The sequence below is a fragment of the Anolis sagrei genome, chromosome 1 (assembly GCF_037176765.1).
Source record: "Anolis sagrei isolate rAnoSag1 chromosome 1, rAnoSag1.mat, whole genome shotgun sequence".
Lineage (NCBI taxonomy): Eukaryota > Metazoa > Chordata > Lepidosauria > Squamata > Dactyloidae > Anolis > Anolis sagrei.
In genome coordinates, this window is record NC_090021.1 from 304866676 (window position 1) to 304893067 (window position 26392).

At 43.8% G+C, this 26392-nt stretch overlaps 1 protein-coding gene across 2 annotated transcripts; it reads right to left on the reverse strand.

The window, feature by feature from the left end:
* Positions 1-1519: 1519 nt before the first annotated feature.
* PGF (placental growth factor) lies at positions 1520-25740 on the reverse strand. Of its 2 annotated transcripts, XM_060758427.2 has the most exons (7): positions 25460-25740; positions 16344-16386; positions 13711-13907; positions 12961-13037; positions 8101-8130; positions 7938-8005; positions 1520-4255 (listed from the first exon to the last, which is right to left on the reverse strand). In XM_060758427.2, exons 1-6 carry the CDS (start codon positions 25514-25516, stop codon positions 7945-7947), a joined length of 465 nt encoding a protein of 154 aa, XP_060614410.2. In that variant the 5' UTR covers positions 25517-25740; the 3' UTR covers positions 1520-4255; positions 7938-7944. The 2 variants fall into 2 exon arrangements, with proteins under 2 accessions (XP_060614410.2, XP_060614420.2); XM_060758437.2 differs by lacking the exon at positions 7938-8005.
* Positions 25741-26392: the final 652 nt, after the last annotated feature.

A 26392-nucleotide genomic window follows, 5' to 3' on the forward strand; every position in this document is an offset into this window, starting at 1 on the left:
GCCATGGTATTCCCCACAGTAACCTACGGATGTGAGAGCTGGACCTTAGGGAAGGCTGAGCGAAGGAAGATCGATGCTTTTGAGCTGTGGTGTTGGAGGAAAGTGCTGAGAGTGCCTTGGACTGCGAGAAGATCCAGCCAGTCCATCCTCCAAGAAGTAAAGCCCGACTGCTCATTGGAGGGAAGGATACTAGAGACAAAGTTGAAATACTTTGGCCACATCATGAGGAGACAGCAAAGCCTAGAGAAGACCATGATGCTGGGGAAAGTGGAAGGCAAAAGGAAGAGGGGCCGACCAAGGGCAAGATGGATGGATGGCATCCTTGAAGTGACTGGACTGACCTTGAAGGAGCTGGGGGTGGTGACGGCCGACAGGGAGCTCTGGCATGGGCTGGTCCATGAGGTCACGAAGAGTCGGAGACGACAGAATGAATGAACAACAACACAGTCACAGGGCTGAAAATCCTGTGACTGTTATCAGGCCCAACCCTCTGCTCAGTGTAGGATGCTCCACAGGCAGCTGTCCAGTAAACACGTTCAAAAACATTGGGTTTCTTTTTTTGCCATCAAGTCAGCTTTGGCCTATAGCAGGCCTGGACAAACTTGGGCCTTCCCGGCTTGAGCAGCTGAGGCTGTTAGGAATTGTGGGAGTTTGAGTCCAAAATGGCGCTCTATGCAGTCATGCCGGCCACATGACCTTGGAGGTGTCTATGGACAATGCCGGCTCTTCGGCTTAGAAAAGGAGATGAGCACCACATCCCAGAGTGAGACATGACTGGACTTAATGTCAGGGGACAACATTTACCTTTACCGAAGTCCAAAACACCTAGAGAGAAGGCCGAAGTTTGCCCAGGCCTGGGGTAAATGCATAACTCACAGGGTCCCCTATTATCAAGTCCTGTAAGCTCATGGCTGTGGCTTTCTTGACTAAGCCTACCCACCAGTAATGTGGTTTTCCACACAGACCTATATCCCAGAATATCAAGGCAGAAAATCTCACGACATCTGCTTTGAACTGGGTTATCTGACTCCACACTGCCATATATTCCAATTCAAACAGAAAATGCTGGATTTTCTGACTTGATATTTTGGGATATATGGCTGTGTGGAAGGGCCCTGGAAGATCCTACCAGCAGCAGTGCTACCATTGAATTGTTGGTTTTTCCCTTTGTAATATGCCTTTTGATTTAAAGCTTTCAGCTTCCGCTTATTATTCATCTTAAAATTATACCACCCACTTTAAATCTGTGAAAAATTTCAGCCTCAGGAGGAATACTGGGGGAACTGCCATTGCACAATATTATGAAATCATGAGGTTTGTAGTTTCATCCGTTCTTTAATCTTTCCTGCCAGGGAATTCTGGTGCCTCACCAAATAACAAATCCACTAGCATTGAGCCCTGGCAGTGGAAGTGGTGCCAAACTGCATTAATTTTACAATTAGATGCACTCTTATTGGTTCTTCAAAGTTTTTTTTTCCAGAATATGTCTGACAGTTTTCAAAATAGGAAACATACAACATTTAATTTAGAATTTATTTGGAATGTTGCTGCGGCATTGCACTGAATGGAAAAGCCAGGACCTCAGCCCCACTTTACCCCACAGAATGAAACACTCTTCCACAAGACCAGAATAAATATCAAGTTGCCATCCAGTGGTTGTAATATAATCACAAAACCCATTCAAAGATAAGTTTAGTCATTCAATATGTGCTTATTATACTGGATACTGCAGAGCAAATTTACTAATGTGGTAAGTATGCCAGCGACTACTCAGTTGTCTGTTTTCACTAAGAACATGTCATAGATATGAATACAGGGAGAAAACAGTGCTGATGCTGAGTTGCTGTGAGTTTTCTGGGCTGTATGGCCATGTTCCAGAAGTCAACCTTAAAAACTCTGGCATAGACACTGAGAACTGGGAAGCTCTGGCCCTTGAGCTCTCCAGCTGGAGGTCAACTGTGACCAGCAGTGCTGTAGAATTTGAAGAGGCATGAATGGAGGGCGAAAGAGAGAAATGTGCCAAGAGGAAGGCGCATCAAGGCAACCCCAATCAGGACTTCCACCTGGAAACCAATGCCCTCACTGTGGAAGAACATGCAGATCAAGAATAGGGCTCCACAGTCACCTACGGACTCACCGCCAGTACACCAATCTTGGAAGACAATCCTATTCTGACAATGAGGGATTGCCTAAGTAAGTAAGTTCCAGAAGCATACTCTCCTGATGTTTCGCCTACATCTATGGCAGGCATCCTCAGAGGTTAAGCGGCTGAGGGGGAAAAGGAAGGGGCCTGAGGCTGTAAGGAACTGTGGGAGTTGAAGTCCAAAATACCTGGAGGGCCCGTTTGCCCATGCCTGTGTTAGAGAATAAATGGGGAATGGGGCTGGACCAGAACTGCCTCCATTTAAAAGCCTATCAAATTAATCCAGAGCCAACATCAGCTGTTGTCATGTGAAACACAAACTGGAAAAAGTTGCTTTCTGGACTAAAGAGACCAGAATCCTCCTGTTTTGGGAGAGGTGAAGTGGCCATGCTGGTTAAGAAATGTTTGTAGCCCACAATAAGCCATAATTCAATTGGGGGAAATCAGTCTGTATACTATCAAAGATACGTTTATTTATTCAGGACTGGGAGGCACCATCTTGTATGGCTTCCAAAACTGACTCTTCCAGTCAAACAATTTGAACTCCTCGTGTACTGTTCTCCCTCTTCCAATCGCCATATTTCCAGGGCAAGGCAAGGCCTCTTCATGCTAAGGCTTCCTTTGGAACTTCAAAATAGGAAAACTCCTTCCACTATTTCCAAGATGTTCCTTGACAAGAAACCTTAGTTCAGTGTTTCTCAACCTGGTGGTCGAGACGCCTAAGGGAGTTGGGAAGGAGAGTCAGAGGGGTCATCAAAGACCATCAGAAAACACAGTATTTCCTGTTGGTCATGGGGGTTCTGTGTGGGAAGTTTGGCCCAATTCTCTCATTGGTGGGGTTCAGAATGCTCTTTGATTGTAGGCGAACTATAAATCCCAGCAACTACAACTCCCAAATGTCAAGGTCTATTTTCTCCCAATCTCCACCAGTGTTCACATTTGGGCATATTGAGTATCCGTGCCAAGTTTGATCCAGATCCATCATTGTTTGAGTCCTCTCCAGATCTAGGTGAACTACAATTCCAAAACTCAAGGTCAATGCCCACCAAACCCTTCCAGTATTTTCTGTTGGTCATGGGAGTTCTGTGTGCCAAGTTTGGCCCAATTTTATCATTGGTGGGGTTCAGAATGCTCTTTGAGTGTAGGTGAACTTTAAATCCCAGCAACTACAACTTCCAAATGACAAAACCAATCCCCTCTAACCCCACCAGTATTCAAATGTGGGTGTATCAGGTATTTGTGCCAAATTTGGTCCAGTGAAGGAAAATACATCCTGCATATTTACATTATGATTCATAACAATAGCAAAATTACAGTTATGAAGTAGCAACGAAAATAATTTTATGGTTGGGGGTCACCACAATATGAGGAGTTGTATTGATGGGTTGCGGCATTAGGAAGGTTGAGAACCACTGCCTTAGCCCATCTATCAATTCAACAAAATTAAGGATTGTATTAGATGCATTGACGCTGAAGAAGTATCCTTTCTTCTGAAATCCAAGTCCTTCACCAACAAAGTGTTCCCAGTGCAACCAGCTTGATGGATAACAAGACAACAACCTTGACTCAAGCCCTTCCTGTGTTGTGTCTTTTTTATACCTCATTCTCCAGTAGGATATGTTGAAGCATCCAGACAGTTCAGTTTCAGTACTGAGCTGGTTCATTCCAGGTTCTTCAAACTAGAAAACATTGTACCTATCAGGAGGGACAACTTCTCTTTCCTCATACTTCCATTTTAATCCATGTTCTGCAGATATCCATGTGAAATACTGGTTATGTATAGGTAGGGCACAGATCTAGACAAACACACAGCTTCCTGTCCAGCTGCTGCATTTGCCTGGCCCTGCAACAACATGCTGTGATGGGATTTTAATAGGCACGTTCCTAATAATGGCCTGATATATTCCTACTGCAATGTTGTCTCTCCCTTCTTTTTTTTGGTCAAGACTGGAAAGCAAGGGAGCTGCTGGGACTCCCCTCAAATTATTCAGTCAAAAATGCAATTGGTTCATGGGTACAGAAGTGTTGACGAGGACTGAGTAATAAAAGCAGCCGTCGTGGCATTTGCCAGCCATCTGCTGACAAAGCAGCCATCTCCATCAAATGGTACACCTGGAAAGAAAGCACACCATAAGCTCAATCTCAAAAGGGTTAGGCATCCATTGCACATCTTGAACTGCATTTGTTGCTCTGTATGCAACTTGCTCTTTACTCTGTAGATGTTATTGTGGAATTATTTTTCGTGTCAGAAGCGACTTGAGAGACTGCAAGTTGCTTCTGATGTGAGAGAAACAATCAGAGCCAGCTAACACCTCTTAACAAAGGATTCCCCCAGACAGGAAGCACCCAGGCTTTGAACCTGCAAAGCCATTTACTGCTAATCAAGGTGGCCAGTTGCAATATTCACACTTGCCTCAAGCAAACAAGAGTTCTTTCTCCTATCCTTGACCTTCCAGAGTTATATAAATTCCACTTGCCTAGTTACCAACAGACCTCACAAGCTCTGAGGATGCCTGCCATAGATGTGGGCGAAACATCAGGAGAGAATGCTTTTGGAACATAGCCTTACAGCCCAGAAAACTCACAGCAACCCAGTGAATCCAGCCATGAAAGCCTTCGACACCACACTTCCTCAACTTGTTTCCTTCTTGGCAACTTGAACTACATCCACTATCATAGTACAGGCTGGATGGCCATCTGTCGGGGGTACTTTGATTGTGCTTTTCTTGCATGGCACGGGGTTTGACTAGATGCCCCATGTGGTTTCTTCCAATTCTATGATTCACTACCATTCCTAAAGGCCCAAGTTATACTGGTTTATGGATGACAGAGGTTATAGCCTGGTTGATCTTGAAAAGCTGGCTGACTTAAACAACAGTAACCACCATTTTTTTCTAACACATTGCCTCTTAAACTGTAGGTCCCGACTCCAAATGGGGTCCCCTTAGATCAATGTTGGGGTCCTGAAACATTTCTCTGAATGTCACCTTGTGGCTGTTTTAGACACTTACATGAGTCTGTTGTGCAGTGATTATGCTGGAATCTGGAGAAAAATCAGCCTGTTTGTCAAACCTTTCAAATGCTGTCTTGTTATCAGTAAACATTTGGTTTTTATACCTATTTTATATACCAATATACCCAGGGTCACATAGAAATGTCTCAGGTGGAAAGGAATCCCAAGTGGAAAGGTTTAAGAAGCCTTGGTCTAGTGCACTTAACCACTCCAGAAAAAAAGCATTTGTGGAGAAGTATTTATTTGCTCTGACTTAAGGGCGTCATTTAAAAGAAGTCAGAGGAAGCTAATGGGTACTAAAAGAATGCCATGTTTTCAAGAGCAGGATCTCTAACTGGAGAAGCAAATGTTAGCTATAGAGGCAATAGAAGTGCTGCATGTTTCTAATGTCAAACACAATGGAAACCTGCTCCATTTGTCTCACATCCTTTCCATTATCCTCCCTTTCCCCTTAGATAAGGGCTCCAATCTGTTCAAACAGTTTCACTGTTTTTCCCTTCTGAAAGGTTAAAGTTTACTTTCTGGACAACAAAACCAAACAAATCATTCAAGCTATTAGCAACTGTTCTTTTATTTTTTTTAACTCAAGGCTTTAAGTGCTGTATAAAATAGAAAGGTTTTATGGCCAAGCTTAAATGCATTTTAAGGAGAGGTTTTTTTCATGTCAGGAGCAACTTGAGAGACTGCAAGTTGCTTCTGGTGTGAGAGAATTCGTCATCTGCAAGGACCTTGCCCAAGGGATGCCTGGATGTTTTACCATCCTGTGGGTGGCTTCTCTCATGTTCCCGCATGTGAAGCTGGAGCTGACAGAAAGGAGCTCCCCCTGCTTCCCAGGAGCCCCCAGTGGTGCAATGGGTTAAACCCTTGTGCCAGCAAGACTGAAGACTGACATGTCGGAGGGTCGAATCCAGTGAGAGCATGGATGAGCTTGATCTGTAAGTTCCAGCTCCCCATGCAGGGACATCAGAGAAGCCTCCCACAAAGATAGTAAAACATCAAAACACCCGAGCTTCCCTTGAACAATGTCCTTGCAGATGACCAATTCTCTCACACCAGAAGCGACTTGCAGTTTCTCAAGTTGCTTCTGATACACCCCCCTCCCCCATTCCCTGGATTCAAACCATCGACCTTTCGGTCCAGCAGTCCTGCCGGCACAAGGGTTTAACCCATTGTGCCACTGGAGGCTCCTTAAGGAGAGATGCAACCTTTAATTGGAAAGTCTCTATAATTTGTCAAGTTGCCTCTGCTCTAGCGAGGTAGTCAGGCAACAGGAAAAACTCTTGAGGGGCCCTGTGGCTACAAAGGGGCAGAAATGCATCCCTATCATCATGAAATGTCACTTTCACTGCTTGAAAATGGTGAGCTTGATACTATACAAATCCTGTTAAAATGAAAAAGATGCCATGCAGTCCAGAAACCACACAGCACCCCACAGATTTCACTGCAACTGGTTTGTGTCTTGTTGGTTTCAGTGAGACTTTGGATCCAATAACATTTATGCTGCAAAAGCATGCTCTGATCTGGGTTGACAGGTGGATGAAAAGATGAGGTGTGCTCTTTCCTAATTTTTCCCTTAGACATGATTCAGATGGTCTTCCAATCCTCCAGAGCAAATTTTGCAGGTGGGGCTAGGCCTATGCCATCAGCAGAAATGCTTCTCTGCACCCTCTTGCAAACAGAAGGAACTATTCTATTTTTATGAGGATGGTCATAGAGATAATACTGCTAACTTTTAATTCAGAGGTGAGCCATTGCCTTAGAGACCCCCTCCCAATATATCTCTGCAAAAAAAATTTTGTTTTGGCTGGGAAATTTGTTGTAAAAGTTGGTTTCTATCTCCTCCAGAAAATGTTAGGCCTGTCTTACTCCAGGATATAATCCAAAAGTCACTTCTGGTTCACTTCCTTTTTCAGAAGTTCTCTAATCTAAGTACAGGCCAAAAACATGGTGAAACTACCTCCCACACCTTTACGGACATTTGCAAGAGCCCCTGATGGTACAATGAGTTAAACCCTTGTGCCAGCAGGACTGAAGACTGACAGGTCAGAGGTCTGAATCCAGGGAGAGCGCAGATGAGCTCCCCCTGTCAGCTCCAGCTCCCACAAGTATAGTAAAACATCAAAACATCTGGGTGCCACCTGGGCAACATCCTTGCAGATGTTCTCTCACGCCAGAAGCAACTTGCAATTTCTCAAGTCACTCCTGACACAGAAAAAAATGACTTTTGCAAGACAGAAAAAACACATTTGATTTTTTTTAAAGTATATGGTATATGAGGCTCACTACCCAACTTTGTCCACCTTAGCTTTACCTGGGTTCGAACAATTCCCCTTTTGTTATTTCTTATACCTAAAATGTGTTACATAAAGTAGGATTTACACTCATGCATTTAAAGCCAATTTGGCATTATCCTCCATTAGGTGTGTAACAGTGTGGATTATCTTACTGGCTGGGAATGAAAAGAGAACCAAAAATAGGATTTTGATGGTTGCAGCAGCAACCTGAGCCATGCTTTTCCAGTCTGGGTCCATGATGGCACCATCACAAATATAAAAGCATAAGTCAAAGCTATGGAGATGGTGATATGCATGAAACGGGAGCCATATAGATACTATTAATATGCACAAAGTGGTATCAGGTTTCCAGAAAAGTAATAGGATTGTTCTCTTTGTTAGCTTCACATAGACAAGCTGGAGCCAAAGCAGGCCCTATGGGAGAAAAACTCTACCCATGACACAACAGTATTTGTTCCTCCCCATTTTCCCTGATGTTGATACTCACACAGAGATCAATTTTTGATTTTCTGCTTTGCTCGCTTCCTCTTGCTGCGTCCCTTGGGTCTCCTCCTCCTTTTGGAGGAAAGAGAAGGGGGAAAGAAGAATGGGTGGGAGATGAGACACCGCAGAGAGTCCCAACATCCAAAATCCTTGGTAATGCCACTTACCTCCCTGATTTCAGAGCATCTTGCCGTGGCCTAGGCACAAGAAGAGATACACAGTCACATTTAGAACATGGTGCCTGTAACATGTAAAGATAGAGATTTGTGACTATGGAGACAGCAAAAATAGGGCTTATTTTTGGGGTCTCTGTGAGCCGCTTGCCCTATGGCTATGTGATTCCAACGCACTATTTCCAAAGCAAGAGAGGCATGGATGCACACTCTGAAGGAGCAGGTAGGCTCACAACAAGTCCCCGTGACAAATAAATGCTAGCTTTGAATATGAAGCTCTTGAATGTTCTCCTCTCTAGACATAAACATTGGTCCCTATTTCATGTTGGAACTGAACCCTGGACCCAGAAAACTTTTGAGATTCTGACAAGACATAGAAAGGTGGCAATGGCACAGTAGGAAGGCTGGAGAGAGCCTCTTGAATCCCTGACAAATGCCCACAGCCCAACGTAATAATGCTGAGCATGCAAAGTACTGAAACCCATTCATCCTCTAATAGTGGTTGCTGATGGCTCTCATGTCAGTGGATTTTGGCTTGCTTCAAAGAGCTGTCCAAAGTGCTGGGGTTGTTTAGAAATATGCTGAAGCACCCCAGGAAAATCTTTGAAAGCCTAGATCAGTGTTTGTCAACCTTCCTGATGCTACAACCCCTTAATACAGTTCCTCATGTTGTGGTGACCCCCAACCATTACATTATTTTCATTGCTACTTCATAATTGTCATTTTGCTACTGTTATGAATCACAATATAAATATCAGATATGCAGGATGTATTTTTATTCACTGTACCAAATTTGGCACTAATACCCAATATCCTCAAATATGAATACTGGTGGGGTAGGTTAATTTTGTCATTTGGGAGTTTTAGGTGTTGGGATTTATAGTTAATTTACAATCAAAGAGTATTCTGAACTCCACCAACAATGGAATTGAACCAAACTTGGCACACGGAACTCCCATGACCAATAGAAAGTACTGGAAGAGTTTGGTGGGCACTGACCTTGAGTTTTGGAGTTGTAGTTCACTTACATCCAGAGAGTACTGTGGACTCAAACAATGATGGATCTGGACCAAACTTGGCACAATTACTCAATATGCCCAAATGTGAACACTGGTGGAGTTTGGGAAAAGTGGACCTTGACATTTGGGAGCTGTATTTGCTGGGATTTATAGTTCACCTATAATTAAAGAGCATTCTGAACCCCACCAATGATAGAATTGGGACAAACTTCCCACACAGAATCCCCATGACCAACTGTGTTTTCTGATAGTCCTTCGTGACCCCTCTGACATCCCCTCGTGATCCTCCTGGGGTCCCCAACCCCCAGGTTGAGAAACACTGGCCTAGATTAAAACCTGGAGTAGATTCATGGTCACACTCACATGGGAGACACCAGATACCGCTACCTCATGGGTACAAATCCCATCTTCAGAAGGAATTTGGAGCTTTTTTCCTTCCTTACATTAGATGCCCTTAGATACCAAGGCTTCCTCATCCTTCTTCCACTTTCTGTCCTTGAATAAAGGACACATGAATGACCAAAGCTTGAAAATGTTATAATTCCCAGGGATTCTAAAAGTTATAATCCAAAAATGAATCTTCTCAAGTTCTGCATTAGACTAATTACCTCTACACAACCCCTGTAATTCAAGTAAAATATCATTTACAGTCTCAGAACACAGCTGCCCCAAATAGGAAAATCTCTTGGGATGGAATTTAAGGGATATTGGGGGGAAATGGTAGCCAGAAAAGATCAATGCAGGAAGTGAAAAGTGACTTCTGATGGGAATTAGGAAGCAGGCACCAGGCAGGTTGATATTTTGAAAAAAGAGGCCTCTTTTCTTTTGCAGAAACAAAGATACACACTAAGTTACAAAGCGTGTTGTGCATACCAGCAGGGTAAGTAGGGACAAAAAGGGCTAGGAGTGATCTCACCATCCTTATATTTCTACTTCTACCAGACAGAGATCTGCTCTTTCCAAAGGCCTGATTTATTCTTAATTTATGTGAAAAGCATAATTACCATGGAAAAACAGTTCTGATACTGTCTCAGCTTGTGAGAGCAAGATCACTAGTTAGAAATGAAGGGAATGTGTGCACCTGCATGTGTGTATTGCACAAAGGAATCAGAATATCAATGTGAGGCTGTTTATATATTTCTCTATAGGGAATGTCTCCCCCAAAAGTATCAGGGATGAACAACTGAGTTAGAAGGCAGGTTCCCTCTATACCGGGCATGGGAAAACTTTGCCCCTCCAGGTGTTTTGGACTTCTGGTGGGAGAGAATTGGCTGACTGCAAGGATGTTGCCCGGGGATGCCTGGAAGTTTTGATATTTTACCATCCCTTGTGGGAAGCTTCTTTCATGCCCCCGCATGGGGAGCTGGAGCTGACAGAGAGAGCTCATCCATGCTCTTTCCAGATTCGAACCTCCGACCTGTCTGTTTTCAGTCCTGCTGGCACAAGGGTTTAACCCATTTAAATAGCCTAAATTAAATAGGATAGGCAAATGATGCATCCTGTGCCTAAAAAAAACCAAAATAGTTTATGCAATTGTAAAAAAAAAAAAAGAGGGATTGTGCATGTTTGCATCATTTGCCTATCCTATTTCATTTATCCTGTTTAAGTGGGTTAAACCCTTGTGCCGGCAGGACTGAAGACTGACAGGTTGGAAGTTCAAATCCATGAAGAGCATGGATGAGCTCCCTCTGTCAGCTCCAGCTCCCCATGTGGGGACATGAAAGAAGCCTCCCCGAAGGGATGGTAAAATATCAAAACATCCGGGCAACCCCTGGGCAATGTCCTTGCAGTCAGCCAATTCTCTCACACCAGAAGCAACTTGCAGTTTCTCAAGTCGCTCCTGACATGAAAAAAAAATCATGTTCTTCTGACATAGGCTTTGGACTACTTAGACACAAATGGTAATGAGAATTATTGAGTGGTGGTGGCGGCGGTGATGATGATGATCCAACACAAAAGAGCAGGATTTATTTTAAGTGCCTGTTGAGGAGATTCAGCTCACCTTTAAGGAGTGGCAGAGTAAAGAGATCTAATTACTCAGGCCAGCTCAAGTTCTAATGGAGCTAATAAATCTTAATTATTTCTGACAAATAGTGTACACAGTGAGAAGGGTGCTTTGTGTTCCTGACCAATTGGCTACCAAAAAGTAAACACTGGGGGAATGGCTTCCTGCTTAATCAGTTTCAAAGTCAACATTCTGACCCACAGAAAAGTTTAAATTAATGTCACTTCTGCTAATTTGTGTATGCTAAGTCTCAGCTGTCAAGGAACTCAATGAAAATGGTTTCATTCCATTTCAATTCAGGAGATGTCGAGTCAAGCAAGCCTCCCTATGAAAGCAATAAAAAGGAAAGATGGGGCTATGAGAGAAAATAGATCTAGCAGCCCCTTTGAGATTTATTGATATATTTCAGGACAAACTTCTGTTGACTCAAGTCCACTTCTTCAGGCGTGTTTCATTTCTTCAGAAGATCTGATGAAATGGACTAGAATGCTGCTTATGCTGAAACATATTACCTAGTCTCTTAGGCATTACTAGATCCCTTTCCACTAACTTTTCCTTTTATACCAACATAGACTGAGATTTCCATTTGTTTTAAAGCAATGACAACAATGGAAAATATTACCTATTACATTACCTCTTTCTTTGGAGGCTTTTAAACAGAGGCTGGATGGCTAACTGTTGGGGGTGCTTTGAATGCAAATGTCCTGCTTCTTGGCAAGGGGTTGGATTGGATGGCTCCAACTCTATGATTCTATATTAGACCAACCTGTGATCTATGGACCACCAGTGGTCCACAAGAACAAAAATATGCTCAGCAGCCTCACCATTATTACACTGTTGCCTCGAAACCACGCAGCAACAAGAACGACTGGTCTCGCAAAACCCTCTTATAGTGCCAAGGCAATGTGGATGTTGGGAGGGGAGAAGCTGACTACTGCCACATCAGCTTTAGATTATTAAATATGGTTTTCTGTGGTAACTACTGGATGGCATATGTTCTGTATCAGAAACTAGAGCTGATGTGGTCTATCCAATACAATTTTCTGAATCAGCATCCCAAATAACTAATCTGAATCTAAAGTTGACCAAAAACTGATTCATAACCCTTTTGGTAATAATGTTGGAGAGTAGTCCCTGGTCAAGTAGTCCCTGGTCAAAAAAAAAGGTTGGCAACCACTATATTAGACTGTCTTAGCAATGGCAGGTTTTCAGAAATCTGAAAGCAGATCTTGGGAAAGGTAGTGTTCTGACTTTTAACTCCAAGAATGTCCCAGCCATCAAGGCCTAATGGTCATATCTGGTGAGCAATTCCTAGAACTGTTGTCCAAAAGACTATATTTTCTGGACTAAAAGCAGGAGGATTCAAGACGAGGGGATCGTGAGTTTAATCATGGATCAAATACGTGCGAGGAATGTTTAAATATGTGAGAGGAAGTCATAGGGAGGAGGGAGCAAGCTTGTTCTCTGCTTCCCTGGAGACTAGGACATGGAACAATGGCTTCAAACTACAAGAAAGGAGATTCCATCTGAACATGAGGAAGAACTTCCTGTGAGAGCCGTTCAGCAGTGGAACTCTCTGCCTCAGAGTGTGGTGGAGGCTCCTTCTTTGGAAGCTTTTAAACAGAGGCTGAATGGCCATCTATCAGGGATGCTTTGAATGCAATATTCCTGCTTCTTGGCAAGGGATTGGACTGGATAGCCCATGAACTTTCTTCCAACTCTATGATTCTATGATTCTATGAAATCCTACATCTGCTTCACAGCATATACATTACACACAATTTAAGCCTGGTAAACAGGTTTGCCAAAGGACACAGCAAAGACACGTACCTGCAGACACATTTCCTGTGCTCCACAAAGGACAGCTCTACATACGGCATGGGCTTCTCTGAATTAATCTTCACAAGCTGAAAGAGTAAAACCTCAGTAACTCTCTGAACATGGCATCATCTCTTTCCTTGTACTTTTCTGCTCCTGCCATGTGCCTGGATTAAAGTGTTTTAGTGTGAAAGGTAGAAAATCTAAAGGGCAGCCCCTTCCCCAAGGTCTTCCTTCCTCCTTCCAACACACAACCTCTCATCCTCTTATCAAAATAAGAGCATTTCATATTTATTTCAGTAGTATTCACTCATAAACTTTTCTGGCCATTTGTGCCTTATGGCTCAGATCTCTTTGTCTCCCATGACAAATGTTCAAGATCCAAACTAGGCCATATATTAAACCAACAGTGGGCATTATGAGGATCATGAGCTACCCCTTCTTGGATAACCCAAGAGTCCTTAAGTGGCTGAGGGGGCAAAGGAAAGGGCCTGAGGCTGTTAGGAATGGTGGGAGTTGAAGTCCAAAACACCTGGAGAGCCCAAGCTTGCCCAAGCTTGTTCTAGAAGAGGAGTCCTATGCTTGTTCATAGATTAAGGGGTCCTGGAGGGCAGGGATCATAAAAAGGACACCTGGAGAAATATAATTTGACTACCTTTAAGATAGAGAAGTGAGACAACTATTTCACAAAGAAACAACTGAGCCAAAGGTCGTTGGCCAAGGATTTCATGACAATCAGGACCATGGAGTACAACCTCCCACCTGCATGGTGACATTGGCTGTCTCCACTGGGACGCACTGGAGCCTCTCATCTTGGCAGCATCCACTGCAGCGGTGCAAAGGAACACAGGGAGGGCTGAACACATGCTCAACTTCACTGGGGTACTCCGACACAACATTGACCAGCTTTTCCAAAGGCTGGCATAAGCTGCGATTCCACACATCATGGAAGGATACCACTAGATAGATACAAAAGCAAAGCAGAAAAAGGATTAGAACATAGAAAGTGGGGGTATGGATGATGCCTTGTTTTTTCAGATAATGTTTTGTGTGTGTGTGTGTGTGTGTTTTGCAACAGTGCATATTTTAACTGGCAGTGGTTCTCAATTCTGGTCCAAGACATTTTGATGCTTGAGGGAGATTGCACTTCATCTCTCTGTTTTGCACTTGGAAGCTGACCATAGAACCATAGAATCCTAGAGTTGGAAGAGACCTTGTGGGCCATCCAGTCCAACCCCCTGGCAAGAAGCAGGAAAATTGCATTCAAAGCACCCCCGACAGATGGCCACCCAACTGTGAATACACATCCCTTTCCACTATACTTCCGGGCAGCAAGCTAGCTTAGCAGTTGCAGGCACAGGCAGTATAGACAGAGCTTGGAAAAGTTACTTTTTTAAACTCCCTGAATTACCCAAGTACAGTAGCCAAAGATAGCGCTTCCAGACTGAAAAGTAGAGATTAATCTTTTTTTTTTATGGCTATGTAGAAGAGAGATTTTCAGCAGTTGCTGCTTGTTACCTGATGCGTGACTAGCAACACCTGCTAAAATCCCCTTTCTCCACTACCATGAAAGGTACACAACTCTCCTTTCGTTTCCACTCTGGCAAGTCTTGCTAATGGTTGGGTGATTTCAGGAAGTGCAGCCCAAAAAAGTCACTTTTGCAAGTAAGACCCTCATATCTTTGCCAGTTCTGGATTACTGAGCTAGCTGCATCTTTGCAGATGAGTGGAAAAGATAAATTAGATGTGCTGTTAAATTAGAGAAACTTCCATTTGGATCTAATGGGATTTATTACCCTTTTCAGATGACTATTGCAATAAAAAGGGCTTTTAAAAATATATATGAATTTTTATTTACATAGATTAACAGCTTACAATGTAAATAGAACACAAAACAATGAACATTTTACAAAAACATAAGTCCACCACCAAGGGGGTTAAGTCCATTCCCATTTGCTGCAATCCTTATTAATTCTAATGTGAGGACCCCACACTTTTTAAGGGGTTTTATCACACATGGGGCCCCCTGGTGGTGCAGCAAATTAAACCACTGAGCTGCTGAACCTGCTGACCGAAAGGTTGGTGGTTCAGATCTGGGGAGCAGGGTGCGCTCCCACTGTTAGGCCCAGCTTCTTCCAACCTAGCAGTTTGAAAACATGCAAATGTGAGTAAATCAATAGGTACTGCTCCAGCAGGAAGGTAATGGTGCTCCATGCAGTCATGCCGGCCACATGACCTCGGAGGTGTTCATGGACAATGCCGGCTCTTCTGCTTAGAAATGAAGATGAGCACCACCACTCAGAGTTGGATACGACTAGACTTAATGTCAGGGGAAACCTTTACCTTTTATCACACTTGACAGGCAAATTGCAATTACAACAGAACAACTGCATCTTTCCCTTGGATTTGTCACATGACATTGATCCTTTCCCACTGCTCTATCAGTGAGAGACCTTTGGAAGGTGTTTCTTTTACAAAAGGAGGTCACTAACAGATTATTTATGTTTGTAAAAAAAGAGTGCTAATTGGAGGTAAAGACACTGTTGTCCTGCTGAAATTGTGATATGCCTGCCTAGTTTAAATGCAAAGAGGCACCATGTCTAGTTTGGCCCACTAAAATTTCAACAGTGAATGAAAACATCTCTGTGTTTGGACCAACTAGCAACTCTGTGATGTCCAACAAAACAAAGGGGAAGAAAATATGAAGAACACTAAGTCACTTTCCTTCACATCTGTCTTTTTTGAAAAAGTTTGGGAATCATGTTATTCCCATCCAGTGCTGGATTGAAACTCCCACCTGCCCCAGCCAACAATGTCTTTCTCTTCTGCCCCTGAGGAGGAGTTGGAAAAGGAGAAGCCCAAAGAGGATGGGGCTAGGGATTCTGGGCAGTTAGTCAGGCCTGCTCGAGAGGAAAAAGAAGATGAGAGTGGCACGCTGGTTGTTACTACGTTTCAGGAAAGCTGAAGGGAGGAACAAGCAAGGCAATCAGACCACTCCTTAGAGATACATGTGCTATGGGCTGAGGGCTATAAATCAGGAACAGAGGAAACAGCCATTGCTGGCAGCAACCAATCCATCTAGCCTTGATTCTGTATCTGTACCAGCCAGAAGCCCTGTCTTTGTGTTTGTTGCCTGGAGAAGACACTACCAAAGACTTTACTTTGCTCAGCCAAGAGACTTTTCCCTTGCTTAGTGAACTTGCCTTTTGTGAAGGTGATTTTGCTACTTTAAACTATGCTGAAGTAAAGCTTTTTGAGTTCTTTCAAACTTGGCTTTAAGGATATTATTGGGGCAAAACTGGAAAGGAAGGATACTGAGATCTGCTATCCAATCAAGATAATCCACTTCTTAGTCCACACTTATATTCTAAGAGAGGAATGAGCATCACACTCACCTGCTGCCTCAGTGGTGCTGTTCTGAGGAATCTTGTCTTGCTTCTGCAGAGAGAGAGAGAGAGAGAGAAAAGAGATGTTTTAATAAGAGGGGGGTACAGTCTCCTTCCTCAAGAAGGCTCAGAGACTGCACGCTGTTCTCCAAGATCATTTACCTGCTTCCCACCCTAAACTTTAGGCTTAGAGTTGGCTTAAGTCTGAAACAAGTTGAAGACACACAACAACAACAATCCTAATTAACTTGATTATCCCATCAGCCAAAAGCAGGCCCACACTTCCTACTCAAATACTGGTAACTTTACATTGGTTAAAATTGTTCTTCATTTTAAATATTGTATTGTTCTTTTTTTTTTTTTTTTTTTTTTTGCACTACAAATAAGATATCTGAAGTGTGCATATGAATTGGTTCATGTTTTTTTCAAACTATTGTCTGGTCCCCCAACAGGCTGGAGGACCGTGAACCGGCCCTCTGCATAAAAAGTGTTGAGGACCCCTGGCCTAGTGGTTGTCCATTTCTAGATGAGAGTATAAAGTTCCCAATTAGAACAAATCAATATCAAACAAACTTTTGATCCAGTATATTTTATTAATATGACTGCACTCTTTAAATACCTAAAGAGCAGTCACAAAGATGAAAGTGCCGATTTATTATATGCTGCCTCATAGGGTAGAACTAGGTCTGATGGTTTTAGGTAACAGGAAGGCAGATTTCAATTCAACAGGGGAATTAATGTCTTCAGAGTGAGAGGGGTTCAGTAATGGGAAAAGTGATGGGGTCTTCTTCTGGGTGCATCTTCAAAAAAAGATTGGGCAGATTTTTTTCGTGTCAGGAGTGAATCGAGGAACTGAAAGTCACTTCTGGTATGAGAGAACTGGCCATCTGCAAGGGCATTGCTGGGGACCCCCAGATGTTTTACCATCTTGTGAGAGGCTTCTCTCATGTCCCTGCATGGGAAGCTGGAGCTGACAGACAGGAGCTCACCCTGCTCCCTGGGTTTGAACCACCGACCCTTCGGTCAGCAGTCCTGCTGGCACAAGGGTTTAACCCATTGCAGCACCGGGGGCAGATACCAGATGGAGATGCTTCAGCTGGAGATCCTGTATGAAGAGGGTGTTGGACCTGATGACCTCTGGATCCCTTCCAATTCCATGATTCAATGATTTCTGAAATGAATCACTTCTTCAGAACCTCTGCTGTGGTTAATCTTTTTCCACTGGTCTTGTTTCCTTCCAATCCCCGTGGAACATTGAGTTAAGGACACTAGATGTCAGTCTAGTGCACAGCTTCCATTGAGCAACCTAAAGTCTTGTGGAGTCCAGCAGGCAATGAGGAAAGAGAACCGCCACATCTGAATGCTGGTGTTCCTGATGTTCTTGCTGATGCCAATCATAACCAGCAATAAATCAGTAACATTTTTAAAAAGCTATTATTTTATTTTGATGATACTAAAATCAGACAAAAGTTTAGTAAAATAAAATTTAAAAATATGAAGGAAAACACTTTTGCACCAGCTTCAAATTCTGAATTGTATTGTATCCTGAGCAGTCCCACGTCTTATTCAAGCAGGACATGAATTGCATTTACATTCATTTTGACTAATTTATATATTTTTTAAAACTGGCTGTATCTTGGAATTAAAATTTGTAAGCATGCTCAATTTGACAGCAGTTGGCTGGATAAACAAAAATATGTTCTGCCCCACTGGAAGGATGCACAATTATCTGATGGGTGCATGCATATGGACAAAGAGATGTGCAGCCAATGTGGCAGATAAATGCACACAGACAGGAGTTCCTAAATATGACTCCATTTGCCAGCATATTACAATGCTTTATTTGCATGATCAAAACTTGGAAAATTAACCTTTTTTGCATTGCTACTCTCAACGTTTTGGGTGAGTAATTCTGTAAACTGTAACACAATTTTTTCCAAGGCTCTGCACATCTTTGTACTCTGCAGGACAGTGATTTTTTTTCATCTGCAGCAGCATTCAGTTTGAGTTTGCTGCCCAATATTTCTACATTCAGGTAAACTCAACTAGATGACTGTGTTGAACATCAACTCTTTGAAAGCATTATACTTTGAAATGCTTAAAAACATACCTGTCTAAAATGACTTATAAAGATCTTCTGGGGAGGCCCTACTCTCAGCTCCGCCTCTGTCGCAAATGCACTTGGTGGGGACGAGGGACAGGGCCTTCTTGGTGGTGGCCCTCCGCCTGTGGAATTCATTATTGACGTCCCTCCTTTCCTTTAGAAAGAAGTTAAAAACGTGGATGTGGGATCAGGCCTTTGGGTAATCTTGCTGACAATGACAGTGACAATGATGACAGACAGTCGCTATAGAAATGGACTATGGACATGCTTGATGGAGTCTCTAACTACAGAATTCAGCTCAGATAAGGCCACCAGGCTGTTATTGAAACAGAAACAGATTTTAGTTAATTAATGTGATTTAATGTTTAAAATGTATGTAATTATGTATTTTACTATGTGCACATTGGAGGCATCGAATTGTTGCCAGCTGGAAGCCTCCCTAACTCCCATCCTCCCCGGGGGTTAAGAAGGGTGGGGTATAAATATCTGAAATAAATAAATAAATAATTTTTTGCAAAATTTATTTATAAATTAATGAATGTAGGTAAAGTTTCTCCTCTGATATTAAGTCCAGTCGTGTCCAACTCTGGGGGTTGGTGCTCATCTCCATTTCTAAGTCAAAGAGCTGGCGTTGTCCATAGACACCTCCAAGGTCATGTGGCCAGCATGACTGGATGGAGCACCGTTACCTTCCCACCAGAGCGATTCCTATTGATCTACTCACATTTGCATGTTTTTGAACTGCTAGGTTGACAGCATCTGGGGCTGACAGTGGAAGCTCACACCACTCCCCGGATTCGAACCTGCGACCTTTCAATCAACAAGTTTAGCAGCTCGGTGGTTTAACCCACTGTGCTACCCAATGAAATATGAGATATTAATTCAAAGATGTTGCATGAACTTTTGGAGTGGGTTACGGCAGCAGTACCACATAAATATACAGACAAGTATTAAGAAACATGTAGCATTTTTAATTTGTATGAATGGCTGTGAAATCTGAATAGTAAAGAAAGCTAAGAAGAGAAGCAGCTCATTTGAAATATGGTGCTGGAAGAGAGTTCTGCTGATACCCTGGACTGTCAATATGAGCCTATTGTCCTTTGAGAGAGAATGGCTCATTAGAAATGACAATATTCCTTGATAATGTGGAAGGCAGGAGGAGGAGGAGAAGACCACCCTCAGACAGACAGACTTGATCTCGGAGGTCATAGCTCTGCATCTGCCTCTCATTCAAAGGATCACTATCATCAGACCAATCATAGGTGATCCCACATGGACGAATATGATTGTCTTCCATATGGCGGTGGATCTGTAAGTAATTGTAGAGACCTATTCTGGATCTGCAAGGTCTTTCAGAATGAAGACATAGATTTACAAATGAAAACCAGTCCCAACAACGGTTTGCTTGATGTGCCTTCCTCTTGGCACATTTCTCTCTTTCGCCCTCCATTTGTGTCTCTTCAAATTCCACAGCACTGTTGGTAACAGCTGACCTCCAGTTAGAATCCTTGAGGGCCAGGGCTTCCCAGTTCCCAGTGTTTATTCCATATATATATATATATATATATATATATATATATGGGAGCCCCTGGTGGTGCAGTGGGTTAAAGCACTGAGCTGCTGAGCTTGTTGATCGAAAGATCGCAGGTTCGATTCCGGGGAGCGGCGTGAGCTTCCGCTGTCAGCCCTAGCTTCTGCCAACCTAGCGTTTCGAAAACATGCAAATGTGAGTAGATCAATAGGTACTGCTCCAGCGGGAAGGTAACAGCGCTCCATGCAGCCATGCTGGCCACATGACCTTGGAGGTGTCTACGGACAACACTGGCTCTTCGGCTTAGAAATGGAGATGAGCACCACAACCCAGAGTCAGACATAACTAGACTTAATGTCAGGGGACTACCTTTACCTCTCTCTCTCTCTCTCTCTCTCTCTCTCTCTCTCTATATATATATATATATATATATATATGAGAGAGAGAGAGAGAGAGAGTTAGTTTTAAGCCCATCCTTAAATCTCTTTTGCTATCCACTGACATTCCATTTACCACTCGTAAGTTGAGAGTAAAGTAACTGCTTTGGGAGACAGTGATCAGGCACTCAGACAACGTGACCAGTCTGGCAAAGTTGATGGCGGAGAATCATCACTTCGATGCTGGTAGTCTTTGCTTCTTCCAGAATGCTGACATTTGTCTGTGTCTTCCCAAGACATTTGTAGGATTTTCTAGAGGTAACACTTGAAGTTGAGAGTGACATTTGTACATGGTCCATGTTTCGCAGGCATACAAGAGAGTTGGGAGGACAATAGCTTTGTAAACAAGCATCTTGGTATCACTACGAATATCCCGATTCTCCAAAACTCTCTACTTCATTCAAAGAAATTCTGCGCTCACCATAAATCAAAACCAACTTGACAGCAATTAACAAGAGATTAAGAAATGAATCCCGGCTTTAGGACCTCAAGTGTATGTTTAAATGGCTCATAATTTAATATTTTTATGGCTGTTTTTGTATTATGATTTGTTGTTATGTGCTGTTTTGGTTGCTATTATTACTATGTATATTTTATTTTTGTTGTAAGCTGCCCTGAGTCCCTATTGGCAGAGGGGCAGGATACAAATAAATATGATGATGATGATGATTGACTCAGAAAAAATTAATACTCTTTGTTTTAGATTCATAGACCTTTCCCTGTGCAGCCCGTAAGGTATTCCCTTCTTTTTTCAATGCTGATCCTTTAAATCACAACCACTATCATGCCACAAATAAGTTTAGGCAAAAAGACCCATTTATGAGGGACAGCAGAGCAAAGATAGAAGATAATGGGCTGATTCACACAGGGCTGTAGAGTCTATAGCCTTACTTAACTTGAACCACCCAAATGTTCTGGATTAGATTTTCCAGCATCCACAACTACACTTGTTTTAATTCAAAAGATCTGGAGACAAAGAACAACGCTCAAAAAATTGGGGAATTCCTGACATGAAACAATCAGGGCCAGCTAACACTACAAACTACAAGAAAGGAGATTCCATCTGCACATTAGGAAGAACTTCCTGACAGTGAGAGCTGTTCAGCAGTGGAACTCTCTGCCCCGCAGTGTGGTAGGGGCTCTTTCATTGGAAGCCTTTAAACAGAGGCTTAATGGCCTTCTGTCAGGGATGCTTTGAATGCAATATTCCTGCTTCTTGGCAGGGGGTTGGACTGGATGGCCCATAAGGTCTCTTCCAACTCTATGATTCTAACACCTCCCAACAAAGGATCCCCCAGGCAGGGAGCAGCCAGGCTTTGAAGCTGCAAAGCCATTAAATGCTAATCAAGGTGACCAATTGCAACAATCATATTTGCCTCAAGCAGACAAGAGTTCTTTCTCCCACCTTGGACATTCCACAGATATATAAACCTGGAACATGGTCATATAGCCCAGTAAACTCAAAGCAACCCAGATCTGGAGAATGTCAGGTGGGAAACAGTTGTGATAGGTTGCTGATGGGCAACTTCACATGTTCCTAGCTAGGACGACCATCTTACTCGTCCAACGAGGGATCGCCTAAGCAAGCAAGCTAGGAGAATCTCCAGAATAACCAGCTATATTCCCATTGTTGATGGAGGAAACCAACAGTGGAAAGGTCATTATAAAGACTGGGGGAGAACTGGAGAAGGGGTCTATATGCAGGTTGGACAGGGTATTCCAACCTTGAAAAGGTTACTTTTGGGACATTATCTCCTAGAATCCCCCAAACCAATACGGCTTCATAAATTCCCAAGTTCTGCTGTAATGACAGACCCAATCTCCAATATCATGACCACCAGAAAACAGCTTTGCACTGTCACAACTGGAGAAGCAGTGGATTCTGTCCAGGAAATCCCCATTCAAGAAAAGAGGAGCCTCCTGTGCTCATGCTTGGCAGCCATCCACAGCAAAGCTGCTTGTGAGGTACGGGAATAGGCAAGCTCAGCACTCTCTACTTCCATTCCACTGCACTGAATTACTTCAGAGACCCCTTCATGTGCTGCTCTTGATCTCAATGGAGGGATTTCCTTAGTTTCCCCCTAGCGTTTCAGGAAGTTATATTAAAGATTGTTTTTGACACATGGCAGCCCTAAGGGAAAACTATCCAGAGGGATTTCTTAGAGATGGTTTTGCCTATCCCTGAGGTTGAGAGAATGAGACTTGCTCAAGGCTCTGCATGGCTGAGTAGGAATTCAGACCCTCCCAGAGTCCTAGCCCTGCATTCAAACCACTACACCACACATATACTGGCTCGCACTTTAGCAGATAACATCCAGAGTTTCCCAGCTAGTGCAGTCAGTGGCTGTAATGTCCAAAGGAGAGTATAACAGGAAATGGAGCCAACAGATCAACTGCTTCCAGTTCTGGTTTTCCAGAGTCTAAAAGTCTATCTGCGTGTATCTGTGGCTTCCTCCCAGGCTCTAGTCTAGAACTACTCCCTTGTCCTCTTTCTGCCAAAAACTCTCTGCCCTGGAGTATGGTGGAGGCTCCTTCTTTGGAGGCTTTTAAGCAGAGGCTGGATGGCCATCTGTCGGGGGTGCTTTTAATGCAATTTTCCTGCTTCTTGACAGGGGGTTGGATTGGATGGCCCATGAGGTCTCTTCCAACTCTATGATTCTATTATTCTAAGACGCAAAAGCTTTTTTTTTTTTCATTCAGGCAACTGACCTGATTTAAGGCAGAAGGGATTTCTAATAGGTTGGCTACTGTGTTTTTTTTCTAATTGTGTATTGTGGAAACTGGGCGCAGGCTTATTTCCTGCTGTCCTAGAGACTAAGACTAGGAGCAATGGTCTCAAATCAGCTAATCATCTCTCAACAAAAGATTCCCCATAAACAAAATCTGGCAACCAGTATTTAAAAACTCCAAAATCAGGATAGTAAATAAAGAACAACACTCTAAAACAGGGGAACTCCAGACTAGCTAATCACCTCCCAACAAAGGGTTCCTCCATGAACAAAATCTAACAACCAGTATTTAAAAAAAAGGAGATGCCACTTGAATATTAGGAAGAACTTCCTGACCAGACTGTACAAGCTGTCCAACAGTGGAACTCTCTGCCTCGGAGTGTGATGGAAGCTCCTTCCTTGGAGGCTATTCAACAGAGGCTGGATAGCTATTTGTTGGGGTTGCTTTGATTGCACTTTTCCTGAATGGCAGTGTGTTGGACTGGATGGCCCCACGTGGTCTCTTCCAATACTATGATACTAAGTCACAATCTCAGCCTTGCTTTTGCAAAAGCAAAGTCATAGAATCATAGAATCATAGTTGGAAGAGACCTTGCGGGTCATCCAGTCCAACCCCCTGCTGAGAAACAGGGAAATTGCATTCAAGGCACCCCCAACAGATGGCCATCCAGCCTATGTTTAAAAAACCCCAAAGAAGGAGCCTCCACGACACTCCAGGGCAGAGAGTTCCACTGCTGAATAGCTCTCACAGTTAGGAAGTTCTTCCTAATGTACAGGTGGAATCTCCTTTCTTGTAGTTTGAAGCCATTGTTCAGCATCCTAGTCTCAGGGCAGCAGAAAACTAGCCTGCTCCCTCCTCCCTATGACTTCCCCTCACATATTCATACATGGCCCTCATCATGTCTCTTCTCAACCTTTTCATTTTCAGGCTAAACATGCCCAGCTCTTTAAGCTGCTCCTCAAGGGCCTTGATCATTTTAGTCGCCCTCCTCCGGACACATTCCAGCTTGTCAACATTTCCTTCGATTGCAGTGGCCAGAATTTTGGAGTCTTTTTTAATACTTGTAGCCAGATTTTGTTCATTTTCATGGTTTCTTCCTTTCTGTTGAAATTCTCCACATGCTTGTGGATTTCAATAGCTTCTCTGTGTAGTCTGACATGGTGATTGTTGGTGTGGTCCAGCATTTCTGTGTTCTCGAATAATATGTTGTATTCAGGTTGGTTCATCAAGTGCTCTGCTATGGCCAACTTCTCTAGTTGAAGTAGTCTGCAGTGCCTATCATGTTCCTTGATTCTTTAAAAAAAAAAAAAACAAACAGGGGAACTCTAGACAAGAAACTATAAGGAATAGCTAATCATCTCTCAACAAAAAATTCCCCCATAAACAAAATCTGACAGCCAGTATTTAAAAACTCCAAAATCAGGACAATAAATAAAGAACAACACTCTAAAACAGGGGAACTCCAGACAAGAAACTATAAGGAATAGCTAATCACCTCCCAACAAAGGATTCCCCCATGAACAAAATCTGACAACCAGTATTAAAGAAACCTATACAATTATAACTGTAAATAAAGAACAACATTCTAAAACAGGGGAATGCCAGACAAGAAACAATCATGGCCAGCCAATGACCTCCCAACAAAGGATTCCCCCAAGCAGGAAGCAGTCAGACCTTGAAACTGCTTGGCCATTGAATGCTAATCAAGGTGGCCAATGGAAACATTCACACCTACCTCCAACAGACAAGTGTTTTCTCTCCCACCCTGGACATTCCACAGATATATAAACCCAATTTTCCTAGTTTCCAACAGACCCCCAACCTCTGAGGATGTCTGCCATAGATGCAGGCGAAACGTCAGGAGAGAATGCTTCTGGAACATGGCCATAAAGCCCGAAAAACACACAACAACCCAGTGATTCCGGCCATGAAAGCCTTCGACAATACCTTGTCCATATTATATATCTTTATCGGGGTCATAGATCCCCTTCTATGCCTTAGAACACGCGCGATGATGGCAGTCCTCCCACGCCATGCCCTAACGAAGACCCACAGCCACGGGATTGCTAATTTTAACACGGAAAAGCGGAGTGTGGAGTTCGCGACCGGTTTCTCACCCTCGGAGCCCTTTTGTAGATTCACTTCCAAGCCTAAGTGGACTTGGAGCCACGCGTGGGGGAAAAAGGGTCCCCGAAAGGGAGAAGGAACTCTCCGAGGGGAGCCGAAGTTTCTTTGCGCCTCCTTTGCCTTCGCGGATCTGCCCTCGATCTAGCCCCACTTGGGGATCCAGGACTAGATCCCAAGAAGCTCTCCTAGTCCTTACCTGGGCGCTGAGCACCTGCAGCAGGGCGAGGAAGAAGGCGCCCACGGGCAGAGGCATCGCCGCCGAGGAGAGAGCGAGAAGGAGGGAGAGGCGATGCCTTGGCCAGGTTTCCAACACCGCGGGGGCCTCTCCGGAGACCTCACATGCGGCTCTTACACCGGAGCGGGCACAGAAATCCTGGGTGTCCAGACAACAACGAAAGTCGGGAGAGACTGCGAGACAGAGAGAGAGAGACGCGCCTCCAGGACGCCTCTGAGGCACCTCCTGCTGATGCTGGTCTGGCTGGGCTGCTCCTCCTTCCCTCCCTTCCCATCCCTCTCCCCGCCCTCCAGCCCCTCCCACCCCCACGTCCCCCGTGGGATGGCCCCCTCCCGCGCCTGCAAGGGGAGAGCTAGCGCTGGCCTTTGCGGATAGTGCTGATCACAGAACCCAAAGGAAACCCAAGGGCCATCCAGGCTGACCCTTTCTGCCCTGCACAGTCCACTTAGAAGAGGAATGGGCAAACTTGGGCCTTCCAGGTGTTTTGGACGCCAACTCCCACCATTCCTAACAGCCAGACTCCTTCCTTTTCCCCCCCTCAGCCGCTTAAGAGGGGAATTCCAGACAAGAAACAACCAGGGCAGTTAATCACCTCCCAAGAGGAGCTCCCAGTGGTGCAGTGGGTTAAACCCCTGTGCCTGCAGGACTGAAGACCAACAGGCTGCAGGTTTGAATCTGGGGAGAGGTGGATGAGCTCCCTCTGTCAGCTCCAGCTCCTCATGCGTGGACATGAGAGAAGCCTCCCACAAGGATGATAAAAACATCAAATCATCCGGGCGTCCCCTGGGCAACATCCTTGCAGACGGCCAATTCTCTCACACCAGAAGCGACCAGAAGCGACCAGAAGCGACTTGCAGTTTCTCAGGTCACTCCTGACATGACCAAAAAAAACCC